The following is a 20324-nucleotide window of genomic DNA, read 5'->3' as shown; positions in this document are numbered from 1 at the left end:
AGTGGGGTCTGAAAAGAAACAGTAGCTGACTACAGAGAAACAGTTCTCTGAAAAACAAGCTTTAAATTTTCTGCTAGTTTCAATCCTGTGAAGACAACTCAAGAATGTGCTAAGTCAGTCTTTACTTTTGAAACAGCACTGGGAGTTTTACCATTGATTTTTTTGTCTCTGATATGGTTAGGCTATCTACTGGCCTATTAGAGACTTAGTTTTTGCATTCCCTTTGTTCCCTTAAAATTCTTAACTACTGTGGTTTTTTTTTTTTTTTTCATTTCTTTGTAATTCGAACACCCCCTAGGCAGTTCTGCAAGAAGTGTGCTTGGGCAGGTAGAGTTGGTAAGGCACGATAGATCCAGGGGGTGGGGGACTGGTGGGAGGGGATAGCTGGGGACCTAAAATGTCTGGGTCTTTCTTTTTCTGGGGACCCCTAACTCTGCGTATAGAATGTTTTCCCTAATATAGACAACAAGTTGTCCAAGCGCCATTTACTGACTTAACATTTTTTCTTTTCTTTCTTTTTTTTTTTTTAAGATTTTATTTATTTATTTGACAGAGACACAGCGAGAGAGGGAACACAAGCAGGGGGAGTGGGAGAGGAAGAAGCAGGCTTCTGCTGAGCAGGGAGCCCGATGCGGGGCTCGATCCCAGGACCCTGGGACCATGACCTGAGTGGAAGGCAGACGCTTAACGACTGAGCCACCCAGGCGCCCTCACTTAACATTTTTTCTTTCCTGCTCTTCTGTCCTGTTTTGTTGTCTGTTCTGTTGCATTCGTTTATTTACAAATTACATTGTGGTTTTCAAATTAATTGTGCATTCCTGAGAAATGAACTCACCTTGATCTTGGTATACTGTCTTTTTGTAGTGTGTTCTTCAGGAATTCTGCATTAGTGAAGTTGACCTGTTCTCTTACTGTCTTTTTCAAATTTTGACATCAAGCTTATGCTCACCACATAACTAGAAGGTTTTTTGTTATACTGGCATTATTTCTTCTTTAGTAAAATCCATTGGTAAAGCCATCTGAACCTGGGGTTTTCTTTATGTGAGATTTTAAAGTACAGATTCAGCTCTTTATACATTATAACACTGTTCAAATAGTTTATTTTTTTCTACATGTTAGAAAGTTACATGTTAGAAAGTTGTAGTTTTCTATAAATTTGTCCATTTTGTCTAAATTTTCAGTTTTGTTGGCCTAAAAGTATTCATATTATCTGAGTATCAGTTGCCCATAAAATTTATGTTGTTGACCTCCTTTTCATTCTAAATACTTATTTGTGATTTCTCTTTCTTCTAAGTCAATTTTACTTGAGATTTATCAATAGCTTTTGGTTTAGTTGATTCTCTTGTCATTCATTTTTTGATCTTTAATCAGTTCTGTTCTCTATTTACTTTTTCCTTTGAGTTTCTTTTTTCTAACTTTATGAGGTAGATTCTTAGCTCATTCCATTTCCATCTTTTTTTGTAATATAGGCTTATAAGCTGATGAATTTCCTTTTAAAGATGGGCCTAGCTATGTCATGCAGGTTTAATATATAATATGTTCACAGTCCTTTAATTAAAATTTTTTTCAGTTATTCAGAAGCTATTTAGAAGTGTTATTCCTTAATTTATAAGTATAGGAGATTTTCTTATTAAATTATTATTTTTTAAATAATTTTTTAATTAACATATAGTTTATTATTTGTTTCAGGGGTACAGGTCTGTGATTCATCAGTCTTACACAATTCACAGCGCTTACCATAGTACCTACCCTCCCCAGTGTTAATCACCCAGCCATCCCATCCCACCCACCCCCCTCCACTCCAGCAACCCTCACTTTGTTTCCTGAAATTAAGAGTCTCTTATGGTTTGTCTCCCTCTCTGGTTTCATCTTGTTTCATTCTTCCCTCCCTTCCCATATGATCCTCTGTCTTGTTTCTCAAATTCCTCACATCAGTGAGATCATATGATACTTGTCTTTCTCTGATTGATTTATTTCCCTTAGCATAATACCCTCTAGTTGCATCCACATTGTTGCAAATGGCAAGATTTCTTTTTTTGATGGCTGCATAATATTTGTATATATATATACCACATCTTTTTTTTTTTTTTTTTTTTATACCACATCTTTTTTATCCATTCATCTGTTGATGGGCATCTAGGCTCTTTCCATAGTTTGGCTATTGTGGAAACATCAGGGTGCACATGCCCCTTCAGATCACTATATTTGTATCTTTGGAGTAAATACCCAGTAGTGCAGTTGCTGGGTCATAGGGTAGCTCTATTTTCAACTTTTTGAGGAACCTCCATCCTGTTTTCCAGAGTGGCTACACCAGCTTACATTCCCACCAACTGTGTAGGAGGGTTCCCCTTTCTCCGCATCCTCGCCAACATCTGTCATTTCCTGACTTCTTAATTTTAACTATTCTCACTGGTGTAAGGTAGTATCTCATTGAGGTTTTGATTTGTATTTCCCTGATGCCGAGTGATGTTGAGCACTTTTTCATGTGTCTGTTGGCCATTTGAATGTCTTCTTTGCAGAAATGTCTGTTCATGTCTTCTGCCCATTTCTTGATTGGATTCTTTGTTCTTTGGGTGTTGAGTTTAATAAGTTCTTTATAGATTTTGGATACCAGGCCTTTATCTGATATGTCATTTGCAAATATCTTCTCCCATTCTGTCAGTTGTCTTTTGGTTTTGTTGACTGTTTCTTTTGCTGTGCAAAAGCTTTTTATCTTGATGAAGTCCCAATAGTTCATTTTGCCCTTGCTTCCTTGCCTTTGGCAATGTGTCTAGGAAGAAGTTACTGTGGCTGAGGTCGAAGAGGTTGCTGCCTGTGTTCTCCTCAATGATGTTGGTGGATTCCTTTCTCACATTGAGGCCTTTCATCTATTTTTAGTCTATTTTTGTGTGTGGTGTGAAGAAATGGTCCAGATTCATTCTTGTGCATGTGGCTGTCCAATTTTCCCAACACCATTTGTTGAAGAGACTGTCTTTTTTCCACTGGACATTCTTTCCTGCTTTGTTGAAGATTAGTTGACCATAAAGTTGAGGGTCCATTTCTGGGCTCTCTGTTCTGTTCCATTGATCTATGTGTCTGTTTTTGTGCCAGTACCATACTGTCTTGATGATGACAGCTTTGTAATAGAGCTTGAAGTACAGAATTGTGATGCCGCCAGCTTTGCTTTTCTTTTTCAACATTCCTCTAACCATTTGGGATCTTTTCTGGTTCCATACAAATTTTAGGATTATTTGTTCCATTTCTTTGAAAAAAGTTGATGGTATTTTGATAGGGATTGCATTAAATGTCTAGATTGCTCTAGGTAGCATAGACATTTTCACAATATTTGTTCTTCCAATCCATGAGCATGGAACGTTTTTCCATTTCTTTGTGTCTTCCTCAATTTCTTTCACGAGTATTCTATAGTATTCTGAGTACAGATCCTTTGCCTCTTTGGTTAGATTTATTTCTAGGTATCTTATGGTTTTGGGTGCAATTATAAATGGGATCGACTCCTTAATTTCTCTTTCTTCTCTCTTGTTGTTGGTATATAGAAATGCCACTGATTTCTGTGCATTGAATTTATATCCTGCCACTTTACTGAATTGCTGTATGAGTTCTAGCAGTTTTGGGTTTTTGGGAGTCTTTTGGGTTTTCCACATAAAGTATCATAACATCTGCAAAGAGTGAGAGTTTGACTTCTTTGCTGATTCAGATGCCTTTTATTTCTTTTTGTTGTCTGATTGCTGAGGCCAGGACTTCTAGTACTATGTTGAATAGCAGTGGTGATAGTGGACATCCCTGCCGTGTTCCTGACCTTAGGGGAAGAGCTCTTAGTTTTTCCCCGTGGAGGATGATATTCGCTGTGGGTTTTTCATAGATGGCTTTTATGATATTGAGGTATGTACCCTCTGTCCGTACACTGGGAAGAGTTTTAATCAAGAAAGGATGCTGTAGTTTGTCAAGTGCTTTTTCTGAATCTATTGAGAGGATCATATGATTCTTGTTCTTTCTTTTATTGATGTATCATATCTCATGGATTGATTTGTGGATGTTGAACCAACCTTGCAGCCCAGGAATAAATCCCACTTGTTCGTGGTGAATAATCCTTTTAATATACTGTTGGATCCTATTGGCTAGTATTTTGGTGAGAATTTTTGCATCCATGTTCATCAGGGATATTGGTCTGTAGTTCTCCTTTTTGATGGGGTCTTTGTCTGGTTTTGGGATCAAGGTAAAGCTGGTCTCATAAAATTGAGTTTGGAAATTTTCCTTCCATTTCTATTTTTTGGAAGAGTTTCAGAAGAATAGGTATTAATTCTTCTTTAAATGTTTGGTAGAATTCCCCCTGGGAAGCCATCTGGCCCTGCACTCTTGTTTGCTGGGAGATTTTTGATCACTGCCTCAATTTCCTTAGTGGTTATGGGTCTGTTCAGGTTTTCTATTTCTTCCTGGTTCAGTTTTGGTAGTTTATACATCTCTAGGAATGCATCCATTATAATATGTTCTTATAATTGTTTGTATTTCTTTGGTGTTGGTTGTGATCTCTCCTCTTTCATTCATGATTTCATTTATTTGGGTCCTTTCTCTTTTCTTTTTTGATAAGAGGCTTATGTCTAGGGGTTTATCAATCTTATTAATTCTTTCAAAAAACCAGCTCCTAGTTTTGTTGATCTGTTCTACTGTTCTTTTGGTTTCTATTTCATTCATTTCTGCACTGATCTTTATTATTTCTCTTCTCCTGATGGGCTTAGGCTTTATTTGCTGTTCTTTCTCCAGCTCCTTTAGGTGTAGGATTAGGTTGTGTATTTGAGACCTAGTTTCTTCAGAAAGGCTTGTATTGCTATATACTTTCCTCTTAGGACCGCCTTTGCCACATCCCAAAGGTTTTGAACAGTTATGCTTTCATTTTCACTTGCTTCCCTGAATTTTTTAAATTCTTCTTTAATTTCATAGGGGCGCCTGGGTGGCTCAGTCATTAAGCGTCTGCCTTCGGCTCAGGTCATGATCCCAGGGTCCTGGGATCGAGCCCCACATCGGGCTCCCTGCTCCACGGGGGGCCTGCTTCTTCCTCTCCCACTCCCCCTGCTTGTGTTCCCTCTCTCGCTGTGTCTCTCTCTCAAACAAATAAATAAAATCTAAAAAAAAAAAAAAAAAATTCTTCTTTAATTTCATGGTTGACCCATTCATTCTTTAGTAGGATGCTCTTTAGCCTCCATGTATTTGAGTTCTTTCCAACTTTCTTCTTGTGATTGAGTTCTAGTTTCAAAGCATTGTGGTACGAAAATATGCAGGGAATGATCCCAGTCTTTTGGTAGTGGTTGAGACCTGATTTGTGACCCAGGATGTGATCTATTCTGGAGAATGTTCCATGGGCACTAGAGAAGAATGTGTATTCTGTTGCTTTGGGATGGAATTTTCTGAATATGTCTGTGAAGTCCATCTGGTCCAGTGTGTCATTTAAAGCCTTTATTTCCTTTTTGATCTTTTGCTTAGATAATCTGTCTATTTCAGTGAGGGCGGTGTTAAAGTCCCCTACTATTATTGTATTATTGTCGATGTGTTTCTTTGATTTTGTTATTAACTGGCTTATATAATTGGTTGCTTCCATGTTAGGGGCATAGATATTTAAAATTGTTAGATCTTCTTGTTGGATAGACCTTTTAAGTATGATGTAGTGTCCTTCCTCATCTCTTATTATAGTCTTTGGTTTAAAATCTAATTTGTCTGATATAAGGATTGCTACCCCAGCTTTCTTTTGATGTCCATTAGCATAGTAAATGTTTTTCCGCTCCCTCACTTTAAATCTGGAGGTGTCTTTGGGTCTAAAATGAGTGTCTTGCAGACAGCATATCCAGGGGTCTTGTTTTTTTATCCAATCTGATACTCTTTGTCTTTTGATTGGGGAATTTAGCCCATTTACATTCAGGGTAACTATTGAAAGATACGAATTTGGTACCATTGTATTGCCTGTAAGGTGACTGTTACTGTATATTGTCTCTGTTCCTTTCTGGTCTATGTTACTTTTAGGCTCTTTCTTTGCTTAGAGGACCCCTTTCAATATTTCTTGTAGGGCTGGTTTGGTGATAGTAAATTCTTTTAGTTTTTGTTTTTCCTGGAAGCTTTTTATCTCTCCTTCTGTTTTCAGTGACAGCCTAGCTGGATATAGTATTCTTGGCTGCATATTTTTCTCATTTAGTGCCCTGAATATATCATGCCAGTCCTTTCTGGCCTGCCAGGTCTCTGTGAATAGGTCTGCTGCCAATCTGATGTTTCTACCAATATAGGTTACAGACCTCTTGTCCCAAGCTGCTTTCAGGATTTTCTCTTTGTCTCTGAGACTTGTGAGTTTTACTATTAGATGTCAGGGTGTTGACATATTTTTATTGATTTTGAGGGGGGTTCTCTGTGCCTCCTGGATTTTGATGCCTGTTTCCTTACCCAATTAGGGCAGTTCTCTGCTTTAATTTGCTCCAATATACCTTCTGCCTCCCTCTCTCTTTCTTCTTCTGGGATCCCAGTTATTCTAATGTTGTTTTGCTTTATGGTATCACTTATCTCCCGAATTCTCCCCTCGTGATCTAGTAGTTGTTTCTCTCTCTTTTTCTCAGCTTCTTTATTTTCCATCATTTGGTCTTCTAAGATATCTAATTCTCTCTTCTGCCTCATTTATCCTAGCAGTTAGAGTCTTCATTTTTGATTGCACGTCATTAATAGCCTTTTTGATTTCGACTTGGTAAGATTTTAGTTCTTTCATTTCTCCAGAAGGAGATTCTCTAGTATCTTCTATGCTTTTTTCAAGCCCAGCTAGTATCTTTATAAGCGTCATTCTGAACTCTAGTTCTGACATCTTGCTAATGTCTGATTTGATAGGTCCCTGGCAGTTGGTACTGCCTCTAGTTCTTTTTTTTGAGGTGTTTTTCCATCTTGTCATTTTGTCCAGAGAAGAATAGATGAATGAGAGAACAAAATGCTAAAAGGGTAACAATGACCCCAGAAAAATATACACTAAACAAAACAGAAAAGACCTGAAATCGTGGGGAAAAGAAAGAAAAAAAAAAAAGAGTATGATCAGGCTGGTGAATAGAATAGAGCCACACACTAGATTTTGGGTGTATTTTGGTCTTGTTAGAAGAAACTGCCTCCCAAAATTTTAAAGAAAGAAAAACATATATATATACAAAAATGAGGGCAAATACGATGAAGAGATGGAATATGACTGTAAAGATGAAAATTTAAAAAGATTTTGAAAAAGGAATTGATAAGAAGTTGGTTGAAAAAAAGAACAAAAAAAAATTAAAAAAACAAAGAATGTGATCAGGTGGGAGACTAGGACAAAGTCATATACTAGATTTTAGGTTATATTTTGGTCTGTTGGAAGAAACTGTATCCCAAAATCTTAAAGAAAGAAAAACATATATATATACAAAAAATAAGGTTAAATACAATGAAGGGATAGAATATGACTGTAAAAATGAAAATTAAAAAAGATTTTAAAAAAGGAATTGATAAGATGTTGGTTGAAAAATGAAAGAAGAAAAATTCAACTAAAAAAATAGAAAAGGAGGCAGTTGCAGTAGTGCTCTCCGAGTTCCTGTCTCCCTCCCCGTGCTGCCCAGGATCCCTCCCAGAACCGCGACCCAGCTGCTGCTAGTGTCGCCGCCGCCCGCAAAGGAGCCGAACCCAGCGGGGGGCGCCGCCCAGGGCCCCGTGGGCAAGAGGCTACATACAGCAGGAGCTGATGACCCTCATGATGTCTGGTGACAAAGGCATCTCTGCCTTCCCTGAATCCGACAACCTTTTCAAATGGGTGGGGACCATCCATGGGGCAGCAGGCACAGTGTATGAAGACCTGAGGTATAAGCTCTCCCTGGAGTTCCCCAGTGGCTACCCTTACAACGCGCCCATGGTGAAGTTCCTCACACCCTGCTACCACCCCAATGTGGACACTCAGGAGAACATCTGCCTGGACATCCTGAAGGACAAGTGGTCTGCCCTGTATGATGTCGGGACCATCCTGCTGTCCATCCAGAGCCTGCTAGGAGAACCAAACATTGATAGTCCTTTGAACACGCATGCTGCCGAGCTCTGGAAAAACCCCACAGCCTTTAAGAAGTATCTGCAAAGGGCGCCTGGGTGGCTCAGTTGGTTAAGCTACTGCCTTCGGCTCAGGTCATGATCCTGGAGTCCCTGGATCGAGTCCCGCATCGGGCTCCCTGCTCGGCAGGGAGTCTGCTTCTCCCTCTGACCCTCCCCCCTCTCCTGTGCTTGCTCTCTCTCATTCTCTCTCTCTCAAATAAATAAATAAAAAAAATAAAATAAAAAAGAAGTATCTGCAAGAAACCTACTCAAAGCAGGTCTCCAGCCAAGATCCCTGACTGTCCAGCCTCTCTCTTTGTGTTGTCTTTTTATTTTCTCCTTAGATAGTCTTTCTCTTCATTTCTGTCTAGGACTCTGTATCTTAAGCTGTGGTGTCATTTTTGTTTTGTTTCTGTTTTTTAAATTAAGTCTCTGGTTGAGCCCTTGTGATGAATATATTAAATAAATACATTGGTTTTTTTTTACAAAAAAAAAATAGAAAAGGAAAAAACTAAAGAAAATTTTAAAAATTAACTTTTAAGGACTAATGAATCATGGGAGAAAAGCCATGAATTCTATGTGCTGTACTCCCCTAGCGCTGGAGTTTTGCAGTTCTCATTGATCAGTAAACTTGGTCTTGGCTGGATGTTCTTGCTGATCTTCTGGGGAAGGGGCCTGTTGCCGTGGTTCCCAAATGTCTTTGCCGGAGGCGGAATTACACTGCCCTTGCCAGGGGCCAGGCTAAGTAATGTGCGCGTGTTTGCTCTCGGTAGCTTTTGTTCCCTGAAAGCTTTCTGTACAGCTTTGGAGGACGAGAGTGAAAATGGCGGCCTGCCAGTCTCTGGTCCCAGAGGAGCCGAGAGCTCGGGGCCCCACTCCTTAGTGAGCCCCCAGAGAAAAGCAGTCAATCACCCCTGTCTCCCTGGTCTCCGGCTGCACTCTGAGCTCACCCGGCCTGTGACCGAGCGTTTCTATCTCTAGCACACAACCCCGTTTGGAGTCTCCAAACCGAGCAGATTGCTGTGGTGCACTGCCATGCTGCTCCTCCTGGGGGAGGAAGGGGAGTCTCCCCAGATCTGCCGCTTGTTGGGTCTCTGCAGCTGGCTTCCCCATTCCAGTACCTGGGAGCTCTGCCGCACTCAGGCACCCCCGGTCTTTCTGTGACCCTGGGGGTCCTGAGACCACACTGTCCCAGCGAGGGTTCCACCCCCTGCTTAGCCACTGGAGTGACATCCCTCAGCGGAGCAGACTTCTAAAAGTTCCGATTTTGTGCTCCGCTGCTCTATCACTTGCAGGTAGCGGCTGACGGAGGCTCCCTCCCCCACGGTCTGTCTTCTCAAATATCGCCTTGGATTCACTTCTCTGCATGTCCTACCTTCCAGAAAGTGGTCACTTTTCTGTTCATAGAATTGCTGCTGTTCTTTTCTTTGATCTCCTGTTGAGTTTGTAGGTGTTCTGAATGGTTTCATAACTAGCTGAATTCCTGGGACCAGACGAACTTTAGGTCTCCTCCTCCTTCGCCATCTTGCTACTTGTCCTAATTATTTTTTATTGATTTTTAACTTAGATGCATTGTAATCAAAGAATATTTTCAATGAGTTCATTCTTTGATATTTGTTGAGACTTGTTTTATGACCCAACATATGATCAGTTTATATATAAATAATGTGTGCTTGAAAGAATGTATATCTGGCAGTGTTGGGTACATATTAAAAATTTATACATCCATTTGGTCAGCTTTGTAGGGTTTTCTCAAATTTTCTGTAGTGTTGACTTTTTAAATCTGTTTTTTCTATCTGCTACTGAGAAAATTGTGCTAACATCTCTCATTATGATTCCATTTCACCATGATATTAGGCACACATAATTTCAGAATTATTACATCTTCATGGGGACTTGAGTTTTTAGTGTAATGAAGTTTTTGTTAAAAAACAAAATTTAAATAAATTTAAATAGCAATAAATTTAAAGATCAAATTGGTTTTATTCAGTGTTTCATGCATCAGGCAAATGGAAAAGAGCTCTGAGCAGGGACAAGGAAAGAGCACATTATTTCATCTTTCTTGGGACGGACAGACAAGGACAATCAGGTAGTTTACCTCACTACTCTGACCAGGAAATTCCAGACTGACTGGTTAAGACTGGGGGAGGGTGGAACTTAGGTTAGATATTAAGTTTCAGTTTGGTGACATACTTAGCAGAAGTGACTCCATTTTGGGCCTGTTGTCTTTTTCTTATCACTTTGCTTGCTAATAATGCTTTTTTCCTTAAAGGCTGTTTTGTTGCATGTTAATATAGCTTCTTTAGCTTCCTTTTCAATCTTAACTTTTCTGTAAATGTAGGTTTTAAATATATATCTCTTATAAACAGAATATATGTTTTTAATAGTCTTTTTAATTGGATCATTAAATCCATTTACATTTAATGTAAATTTTTATATATTTGGGTTTAAGTATACTTTTTTATGCACTATTTGTTACAATTATTTCTTTTGACTTTTGTTTGTCCTCTTTTGGATTAATAATGTTTTATTAATTTGTTGTTCTGTTGGTTTGAAAGCTATATTTTTTCTCTTCCACGAGAGGTTACTGTAGAGATTGTTGCAGGTTTTAGCTTTTGTTTTCTTCCTCTTACTGTTTGGTCTTGAGGGGGAGCAGGATATGCTCTCCCAAAATGAACCATTTTGACATGTGGATTATTTTGAGCTGAAGACCCAGCAGACTATGGGAAAGCTTTTTATCTCTCCTTTAACTGCCTAAAACAACTTAGATGGAGGGCCTGTACCAGGAAGAGATCTTTTACCAGATATATAACTTTTTATACCAGAAAGACTTACCTGCATGGCATAGTAGACATTTGTTTACCAAACATTTGTCTTTTCATCTTCCTGTGATTTTCTTCCTCCCCTTTTAAACCTTAGTTCCCTACCTCATTTTCCTTAGCTCAGAATGATATTTAATTTCCTAACTCAATTGCCTGGCTACCTGTGAGTCTCATATCTTTGTGGGTCTCCCATACGTACATAATTAATTTTTTTTTTCTCCTGTTCATGTGTTTTATGTCAATTATTAGGCCAGCCAATGAACCTAGAAGGGAAGAAGGGAAAATTCCCCAACATTCTGGTTTTGGTATTAGGGTAATGCTGGCTTCATAACATAAGTTGGGTTCCCTCCTTTTTTATTTTCTGGAACAGATTGTGTAGAATTGGTGTTACTTTCTTAAATATTTTATACAATTTGCCAGTGACACTTTCTGGGCTTCAGTCTTTCTTTTTTTAAATGTATTTAGCTATAGATTTAATTTTTTAAATAGATAAGACTATTCTGGTTATGGATTCTTCTTTTTCTGACATTTCCTAATTGGACTTGAGTAAAGAAACTCTATTGATTTTGTATGTAGATCCATGCACTTTGATTGATATTTATCTGTTAATCTAGCCACTTTGTTGAATTCTGTTAACCGTAATCATAATAAATATTCTTAATAGAGGAACATTAGAAGCATTCCCATTAAAGCCAAGAATAAGAAAAGAATATTCATAATTGTAGCTACTTTTTAGTACTGTTTTGCAGGTCATAGCCCTATACCATATATAGTCAAACAGCAAAAAGAAATAAGTGGTATGAAGTTTAGAAAGAAAGAATTGAAAATGTGATCATGTGCAGATGAAATGTTGCCTACCAAGAAATTTGTCTGCTGAAGAAGATTAAAACTATTAGAATGAATAAGATAGTTCAACAAGGTCACTCTTCACTTCTAAATGCTTTGTAATTTTCATTTTTTATAGCCTCTTTAACATGTTAATATAATTTAAAACTTTTTTAGCTTCCATATATTTGGATTTTTCCTGCAGTTATCTTTTTGTTATTGATTTTAAATGTTACCACTTCTTGGCCCTTTGGCTAACATCAAGTGATTTTAAGTGTTATTTAATATAGTCAATGTGGCATGTATGACAATATTTTTTACATGTGAATTTGCCTAGTTTTCCCTTCTGCCCTAGAATAAGTTTAGTTCTTATAAACATCTTGTGTGTATTTGAGGGGAAATGGCAATCTAAATTTTGGGGGCTCAAAATTCTATATATGCCTATTAGAAAAATCTTATTATTTTACTCATATTTTCAATAATCACATTAATATAATCTGCTTGATCTATTAGATTCTGCAAAAGGTATGTTAAGCTCTTCTAGAATGTTTGTTTGTGTTTAGGGGCGTCTGGGTGGCTCAGATGGTTAAGCATCTGCCTTTGGCTCAGGTCATGATCTCCAGGTCCTGGGATCGAGCCCCACGTCTGGCTCCCTGCTGAGCAGGGAGTCTGCTTCTCCCTCTTCCTCTCCCTTTCCCCACGGCTCCTACTGTCTCTCTCTCTGTGTCTCTGTCTCAAATGAATAAATAAAAAATTCTTAAAAAAAAAAAAAGAAAACATTTCTCTTTAAAAAAATGTGTTTATTTTTACCATTTTGATGCATACATTTTATTTATTTTTATTTTTTAAATATTTTATTTATTTATTTGACAGAGACACAGCGAGAGAGGGAACACAAGCAGGGGGAGTGGGAGAGGGAGAAGCAGGCTTCCCACCGAGCAGGGAGCCCGATGCAGGGCTCGATCGCAGGACCCTGGGGTCATGACCTGAGCCGAAGGCAGACGCTTAACGACTGAGCCACCCAGGCATCCCTTGATGCATACATTTTAAAGCAATGTAGTCACATGATATTTTATAATTCTCTATATTTTTGAAAAATTGTTCCATTTATCAATATAAAATCTGCCTTTTTGATAGTTTGCCTTGAACTCTGTTTTATCCATTATAAATACTGCTATTTAGTGATCTCCCTATCCCCATAGCTTTTTTGTTGGTGTATCATTTTTATAGCCCTCTACTGTCAACCTTGTGCTTTCATTCTTTTTTAAGTGCATTTCTTGTAAGTAGTGTATAGCAGGATTTTTTTAAAGTTCAGAAAATCTCTACTAGTTAATAGATGAGTTTAATATTTACTGTAATTATTGATACGTTTGTATATATCTCTACCACTCGAAACTGATTGAGAAAAAAATCAAGTAAAAGTCAAGAAAGAAGAAAAGATGAAACAGTAAAAATAAAACTGAGGTTGAAAATAATCCTCCATCAATAGCAATACTGAAATAATTCTATCTTCTTTTACCATACAAGGTTGCTAATGAGCAGTCTTTTTTCTAATCCATATTCCTTTGTGAGTAAACAGTCTTTTCACTCTTTTTGGTTTTGAGATTTTCTTTTTTATCCTTAATATTCTAAAGCTTTACTATTATTTGATTAAGAATGGGCAGTTTTTGTTTTGTTGTGGTTATTTTTTATTGTGTTTTTTCAATCTGGGGACTCATGTGTCTCTAAATATTCAATTAATTACTGGTCAATTATTTAATTATATCCCTTCCTCCATTCTCTTTGTTCTCTAATTCTGAAACCCCTAATAGACATGTGTTGGAACTTGTGGATCTAGCTTTTATAACACAGCTTTACTTTCGTTCATCCCAACTCTTGTGCATCATTCTAATGGAATCCTCAGGTTGTATTTCTAGTGTGTTAATTTAGTCTTAAATTCAGTCACTATTCAGCTATTCCATTTATTTTAATTTGAGTTTTGTTGTTGTTTTGTTTATTGACTTCTGCAATCACATTCTTCTTTCCTTAACACTTTGCCACACACAGATAACATGACATCAGCTCCTATTTACCACTGTGGAATCCTGTCTAATATTTTCTTAGACACTTCTTTATTTCAGGTGTATTGAAGGTGTTCTTTTTTGTTTTCAAGAGCAGCATACATTTATTAGTATTTTTATGTAATAACATCATTTAGGGTGGTGGTTAACAGCATGGACTGTGGAAGCACAAGGCCAAGGTTCAAAGCCAGTTTCTTCCTCTTCAACATGTAATTCATACTCCTTGTGTCCCATTATCTTTACTTGTGATCATCATCATAATTATGTTTTTGTGAGTATATGTCAAAATGCCTGGCACATAAAAAGTGCTCAGTAAATATTAGCTGCTGGTAGTTGTAGTAGTGGTGGTAGCAGTACCTTAGTTATCACTACACGACTGGACTGATCGAGATTTTGTCATGCGTTTGTTATCTGCCTTACCATCCAACCATCCCTTATGTGACTTTTTAAATTCAAATTGCATATAACAGACTTAATAACTTATGGCTCCTCTTTCTTTTCTACAGATTGATCCTGAATTAGAAAAAAAACTGAAAATGAATAAAGTATCATTGGAATCAGAGTATGAGGTACATATGTTAATATATGTTATATGTTAATATAATCTCTTTTGTAACAGTCTTACTAGTCAGTGACTGATTCTGTCTTAAGGTGAATTTGAATTATTACCAGTGCAGAAAAAAATTACCCCAAACAATATGGTATTGGGACAATTAACTATGTAGTCATTTGAAAAGAAAATAAAGATGGATCTCTATTTCACATATTAAAATGAATAAATTCTAGGTGGAACAAGAATTTAAAAATTAAAAAAACAATGCTAAAAATACTAGGAGAAAAAAATGGAGATTCTTTTTTGTGGTCTTGAGTCAGAAAAGTTGATTTAAATGTGATACAAAATTCAAAAGCTTTCAAAGTAAAGACTGATGAGTTTATCTATAAATATTCAAAAGTTCAGCCTAAAACAAAATAATGTATATAAAGTCACTAGTTAAATGAGGAATTGTAAAAATATTGTTTATCTTTTCATGGTGAATTAGTTTATTTAAATATGAGCAGCATCTACAGATCAACATGGAAAAGTTTAGTATTTTAGTTGGTCAGTGGGAACATGGGCAAAGAATGTAAAGACTTCAGCAAAAAGGAGATAAATATCATTCTTTTTTGTGTGTGTGCCTTTAACAATTTTTTTTATTTAAATTCAGTTAGCCAACATACAGTACATCATAACTTGATGTAGTGTTCAGTGATTCATTAGTTGTGTATAACACCCAGTGCTCATCACATCACGTGCCCTTCTTAATGCCCATCACTCAGTTACCCCATCCCCCCACCCACTTCCCTTTCCACAACCCTCAGTTTGTTTCCCAGAGTCAAGAATCTCTCATGGTTTGTCTCCCTCTCTGATTTCTTCCCATTCAGTTTTCCCTCCCTTCCCGTATGATCCTCTGTGCTATTTCTTATATTCCACATGTGAGTAAATCCATATGATAATTGTCTTTCTCTGATTGATTTATTTCACTTAGCATAATACCCTCCAGTTCCATTCATGTTGATGTAAATGGTAGGTATTTATCCTTTCTGATGGCTGAGTAATATTCCATTGTATATATGAACCACATCTTTATCCATTCATCTGTTGAAGGACATCTTGGCTTCTTCTACAGTTTGGCTATTAATAGTGGACATTGCTGCTATGAACATTGGGGTGCAGGTGCCCCTTTTTTTCACTACATCTGTATCTTTGGGGTAAATACCTAGTAGTGCAATTGCTGGGTCGTAGGGTGGCTCTATTTTTTTTTTTTTAAAGGTTTTATTTATTTATTTGTCAGAGACGGAGAGACAGAAAGAGCACAAGCAGCGGGGAGCAGCAGGCAGAGGGAGAAGCAGGCTCCCCGCCAAGCAGGGAGCCCCATGTGGGACTCGATCCCAGGACCCTGAGATCATGACCTGAGCTGAAGGCAGACACTTAACCGACTGAGCCACCCAGGCGTCCTAGCTCTATTTTTAACTTCTTGAGGAACCTCCATACTGTTTTCCAGAGTGGCTGCACCAGTTTGCATTCCCACTGATAGTGTAAGAGGGTTCCCCTTTCTCCGCATTCTCGCCAACATCTGTCGTTTCCTGACTTGTTAATTTTAGCCACTCTGACTGGTGTAAGGTGGTATCTCATTGTGGTTTTGATTTGCATTTCCCTGATGGCAAATGATGTGGAGAATAAATATTCTTAAACATATGACAAGATACCAAACTTACAGGAATGTTAGTTAAAATTATAATGATGTGTCATTGTCCACCCATCTGATTAGCAAAAATTAAAGTGTTTAATAGTACATGGTATTATAACAGGTGGTTAGGGGGGGATGTTCTCCATTTCTTGTATTTTGTTGATTTTTTTGGCTGTGGATCATATTTTCCTGTTTCTTTGTATGGTTGGTCATTTTTGCTTGAAAGGTGAACATTGTAATAATACATTGAAGAGACTTGTGAAGAGTTGATTCTCATTTTAGCAGGCAGTTAAATTATTGGCTGATCATTTTGACCTTGGTTTTGTCTTTTTAAGGGAGGATCTGTGGAAAGGCTTTGGTGTTTCCTAAACTGCTGTAACTTTATCGGACTCATTCTCCAAATTGTCTCTCTAGAGGATCTTGTCAGAGCTTGGCTTTAAGCTTTGTTGGAATGAGTCCAAAGTAGGTTTTACTCTTGGCATAATCCTTATTCCTAAAGAGTAGCCTTTGTGGTGTCTCAGGTGTATGTCAAGGTAGAAGCTAGGTATTAAAGAGAGGTCTTTACTGTATCAGGGCTGAAAATCCAGTATTGACACTGCTCTTTTTTAGCACTTCTTGATTCTGTTTCATACTCAATTCTGTAGCAGTTGGTTGTTAAGTGGTAAGCCTTAGGTGGTCTTGCCCAACACATGTACAGCATAATCTTCAGTGACTGTACATGTTTTACAAAATTCCACAGAGACTCTTTTATTTACTAAAGATCTTTGAAGACTGGAACACGTTTATGTGAAGTTGTTCTGCCATCCTTGCATCCCATCTAAGAATTATTCTTTTTTTTTATTTTTAAAAAAATTTTTAAAAGATTTTATTTATTTATTTGACAGAGGGAGAGACAGTGAGAGAATAAATGAGAACCACATCTTTATCCATTCATCTGTTGAAGGACATCTTGGCTTCTTCTACAGTTTGGCTATTAATAGTGGACATTGCTGCTATGAACATTGGGGTGCAGGTGCCCCTTTTTTTCACTACATCTGTATCTTTGGGGTAAATACCTAGTAGTGCAATTGAGGAACCTGTGAGAGAGGGAACACAGGCAAGGGGAGTGGGAGAGGGAGAAGCAGGCTTCCTGCCAAGCAGGGAGCCCGATGCGGGGCTCGATCCCAGGACCCTGGGATCGCGACCTGAGCCGAAGGCAGGCACTTAACAACTGAGCCACCCAGGCGCCCCTCATCTAAGAATTATTCTTAAGTTCTCTTGAGCATATATGTCTTATGTTATCTAGGTAAAGGCCATTCTTTCTTCAAACCTTTTTATAACTTTGGATAATTTCATAACTATACTTGAAAATAATTTACTCCTTTGCAGTTTAAATTAGTAGAACTTTGTTCATTTACATATATTTAATATAGACTCCTAGCAAAACTGTAAGTGACATTTAGAGAATGGTTTCAGTTCACTACTTCCCCATTATTTTGTCAAAACCTGTGACTTGCTACTTCTCGATCTATAAGCACTATGTCAGTAGTCATGCTGTGGAGGGTTTGTCTGGGAGTAAATTTTCTTTTAGTTATTTTGGAAACCATAGAATTTGAGAACTGAAGAAACCATGTAGACCATTTGGTTCAGCCTTTTTATTATTATTTATGAGGGAATTAGTGACCAGATGGCTTAAATCGTTTGCCCAAGGTTATACAGCTTGTTAGCAAAAGAGAAATGCTTATTATCCAAGTGTCATTGTAAATTTATATCATTTTCCCTATCTCTGGATGTAAGCTATTCTGTGTTCTCTGAGCCTCTTTTTCTATCTTATTTACTCAATAATTCCAGAACAATCAAAGCAGATGTAGAAAAGTTACTGTCAGAGTGGTGTTGAAGGGTGAAGAACCATTTATATTTTTCCCTTTATCCTACCTTCATTTCCCTGCTGAGAGGTATTTCACACTAACTGTGAAGGTACCATGATCCAAACTATAGTTGAAACTAGGTTTTATTGACTGAAAGGTACTTATTTGCTCATGGCAGCTGTGGGCAATGTCTTCATTCATAGGCTCAGACTCATTTCTCAGGTGCAGGACAAATCATCTTAGTCTCTTTTCTTCCTTCTAGCAGACTTTAGGGTCTCTACCTTTGTTCTTTTCCTCTCATTTCCTACTGTCACCATGCTAACCCATGCTAGTCATTATTAGCTGGATCAGCCTTCAGAGTTGGACTTTTGTTTTTCCGGCTTCTTGCCTTTCTTTGTGCTTTCAAAAATAAAGTATGCAGACTCTTTCTCTAATTTGATAATTTTATTCTGATGGGGGGAGGGAGAAAGATAGTCTAATTAACCTCCATAGCAAGCAAGAAAAATTCCAAATCCTAGGAAATATGTCATACTTCAATTATTACGTGTGACATGCAGTTGATTTATTTGTTAAAATTATAATTGAGGGCCTATTGGATTTTTTCCACTCACTTATTTATTCATTCATTTAGTAGTGTCCTAATCAAAGCCACAGGACTTTTACCCTAATATATATACTTTAATTTTTGTGGCTCTATAGAAAATAAAGGACTCCGCTTTTGATGACTGGAAGAATATTCGAGGACCCAGACCTTGGGAAGATCCTGACCTCCTCCAAGGACGAAATCCAGAAATTCTTAAGACTAAGACAACTTGACTTAGTTGATTCTTTTCTTTCTTTCTTTTTTTTTTTTTAACAAAAATGGCTCTATAGAAAATAAAGGACTCCGCTTTTGATGACTGGAAGAATATTCGAGGACCCAGACCTTGGGAAGATCCTGACCTCCTCCAAGGACGAAATCCAGAAATTCTTAAGACTAAGACAACTTGACTTAGTTGATTCTTTTCTTTCTTTCTTTTTTTTTTTTAACAAAAATGTTATCAACTGGAATTCCCACTACATATTCAGTGGGAAGAAAATTTCAGACCTGCAGAAGCTTAGATGTGAGTAATGTGATGACAGATAATCTTGATAAAAAGTCACAGTAACATCAGGCAGTGATTTTATGTCACACCTATGTAGGAAAATAATATCGATTACAGGCTGATGAGAGTTTTGGTTTTACTTATAATACCTCACATGATATACTAATCAGTCTCCAAAGTGTCACCTGATGATTGTATTGATACAATTAAAACATGTTAAGAAAATTATAATGTTCTCCGTTAAGGCAAAAATCATGAAATAGTACATATTACATACAGATACAGCAAATTTGTTCAAGTATTCCATAGATGACTACAATTTGGAAATACTGATTTAAGGTATGCTTTATGCCTTAGCATTATTTGCATGCAACTTGACTGTAGTTTTGTTATTTTTTTAACTTGGGGTTTGCTATGATCTAAATGCTAGGCAAAAGGATAGAATTGAGGGAAGTTAGTTTTTTTTAAATTTATTTTCTCCTTTTTACCCCTGTCTTAGCCAGCCCTGTTGCCCCACTCTCTGATATTTTCACACTGAGTTCCAGATGCCTAAAGTCCCAATTGAAATACTCCCCCTTATGTTGCCAAAAAATTATAAATCTACCTGCCTCTTGCCCAATCAAGATCAGTATTTTCAGTGGGTTAGTTTTAGCAAAAAGGAAACCATGCTGATTATCTAGTGATGATAAATCATGATAGAAATAGAGATCTGAGAGAACAATTGGATTTCATGGGCCTAGAAAAATAATAGACCTCCACTTAAACATCGCTCCATGTACAAAAAGTAACTCAAAATGGATCTAATTTAAATGTAAAACTTAAAACTTTTGGGAAAAGAGGGCAGAAAGTCTTCAGGACTTAGTGTATAGTTCTTAAAAAATAGTTCTTAACAAAAACATTCATAAAAGAAAAACTTGGTAAATTGGATCTCATCAAAATTAAAAACTTTTGTTTTCCAAAGACCCCATTAAAAAATGAAAATACAATCCAGACTGAGAGAAAATATTTGCAAACCGCATTTCTGCTAAAAGACACATATCTAGAATATATAAAGAATTCTGAAAACTCAATAAAAAAGCAAACAGTCCAATTAGAAAATGGTCAAAAGACACAAAGTGACATTTCACTGAAGAGGGTATATGAATATGGCAAATAAGCACATGAAGAGAATGGTTGACATCACTAGCCATCAGGGAAATACAAATTTGGACTACATTGAGAAATCACTACACACTTATTAGAACAGCTGAAATAAAAAAGTGATAATTCCAAATGCTGGTAAGGATGTGGAGAAACTAGATCTCTCACACATTTGCTGGTATAATGTAAAATGGTACAACTGGTCTAGAAAATTGGTAGTTTCTTTAAAAACAGCATAGGGGACTTTAGTTTCTGGTCC

General features: G+C 37.2%; 1 protein-coding gene and 1 pseudogene across 1 annotated transcript in view; both read left to right on the top strand.

Moving 5' to 3' along the window:
* The window catches only part of COX16 (cytochrome c oxidase assembly factor COX16), a 32324-nt gene extending 13168 nt beyond the window's left edge, over positions 1–19156 (top strand). Inside the window, exons 3-4 of the mRNA XM_036107263.2 lie at positions 14272–14334; positions 18540–19156. Coding sequence (XP_035963156.1) covers positions 14272–14334; positions 18540–18656 — 180 coding nt within the window. The 3' untranslated portion in view covers positions 18657–19156. The remainder of the gene's footprint in view (positions 1–14271; positions 14335–18539) is intronic.
* On the top strand, positions 7180–8537 carry LOC144382818 (ubiquitin-conjugating enzyme E2 C pseudogene; annotated as a pseudogene).
* Positions 19157–20324: the final 1168 nt, after the last annotated feature.

Source organism: Halichoerus grypus, chromosome 8 (genome assembly GCF_964656455.1).
Source record: "Halichoerus grypus chromosome 8, mHalGry1.hap1.1, whole genome shotgun sequence".
In the NCBI taxonomy this organism is placed as follows: domain Eukaryota; kingdom Metazoa; phylum Chordata; class Mammalia; order Carnivora; family Phocidae; genus Halichoerus; species Halichoerus grypus.
This window is presented reverse-complemented; position numbering and strand designations above follow the sequence as displayed.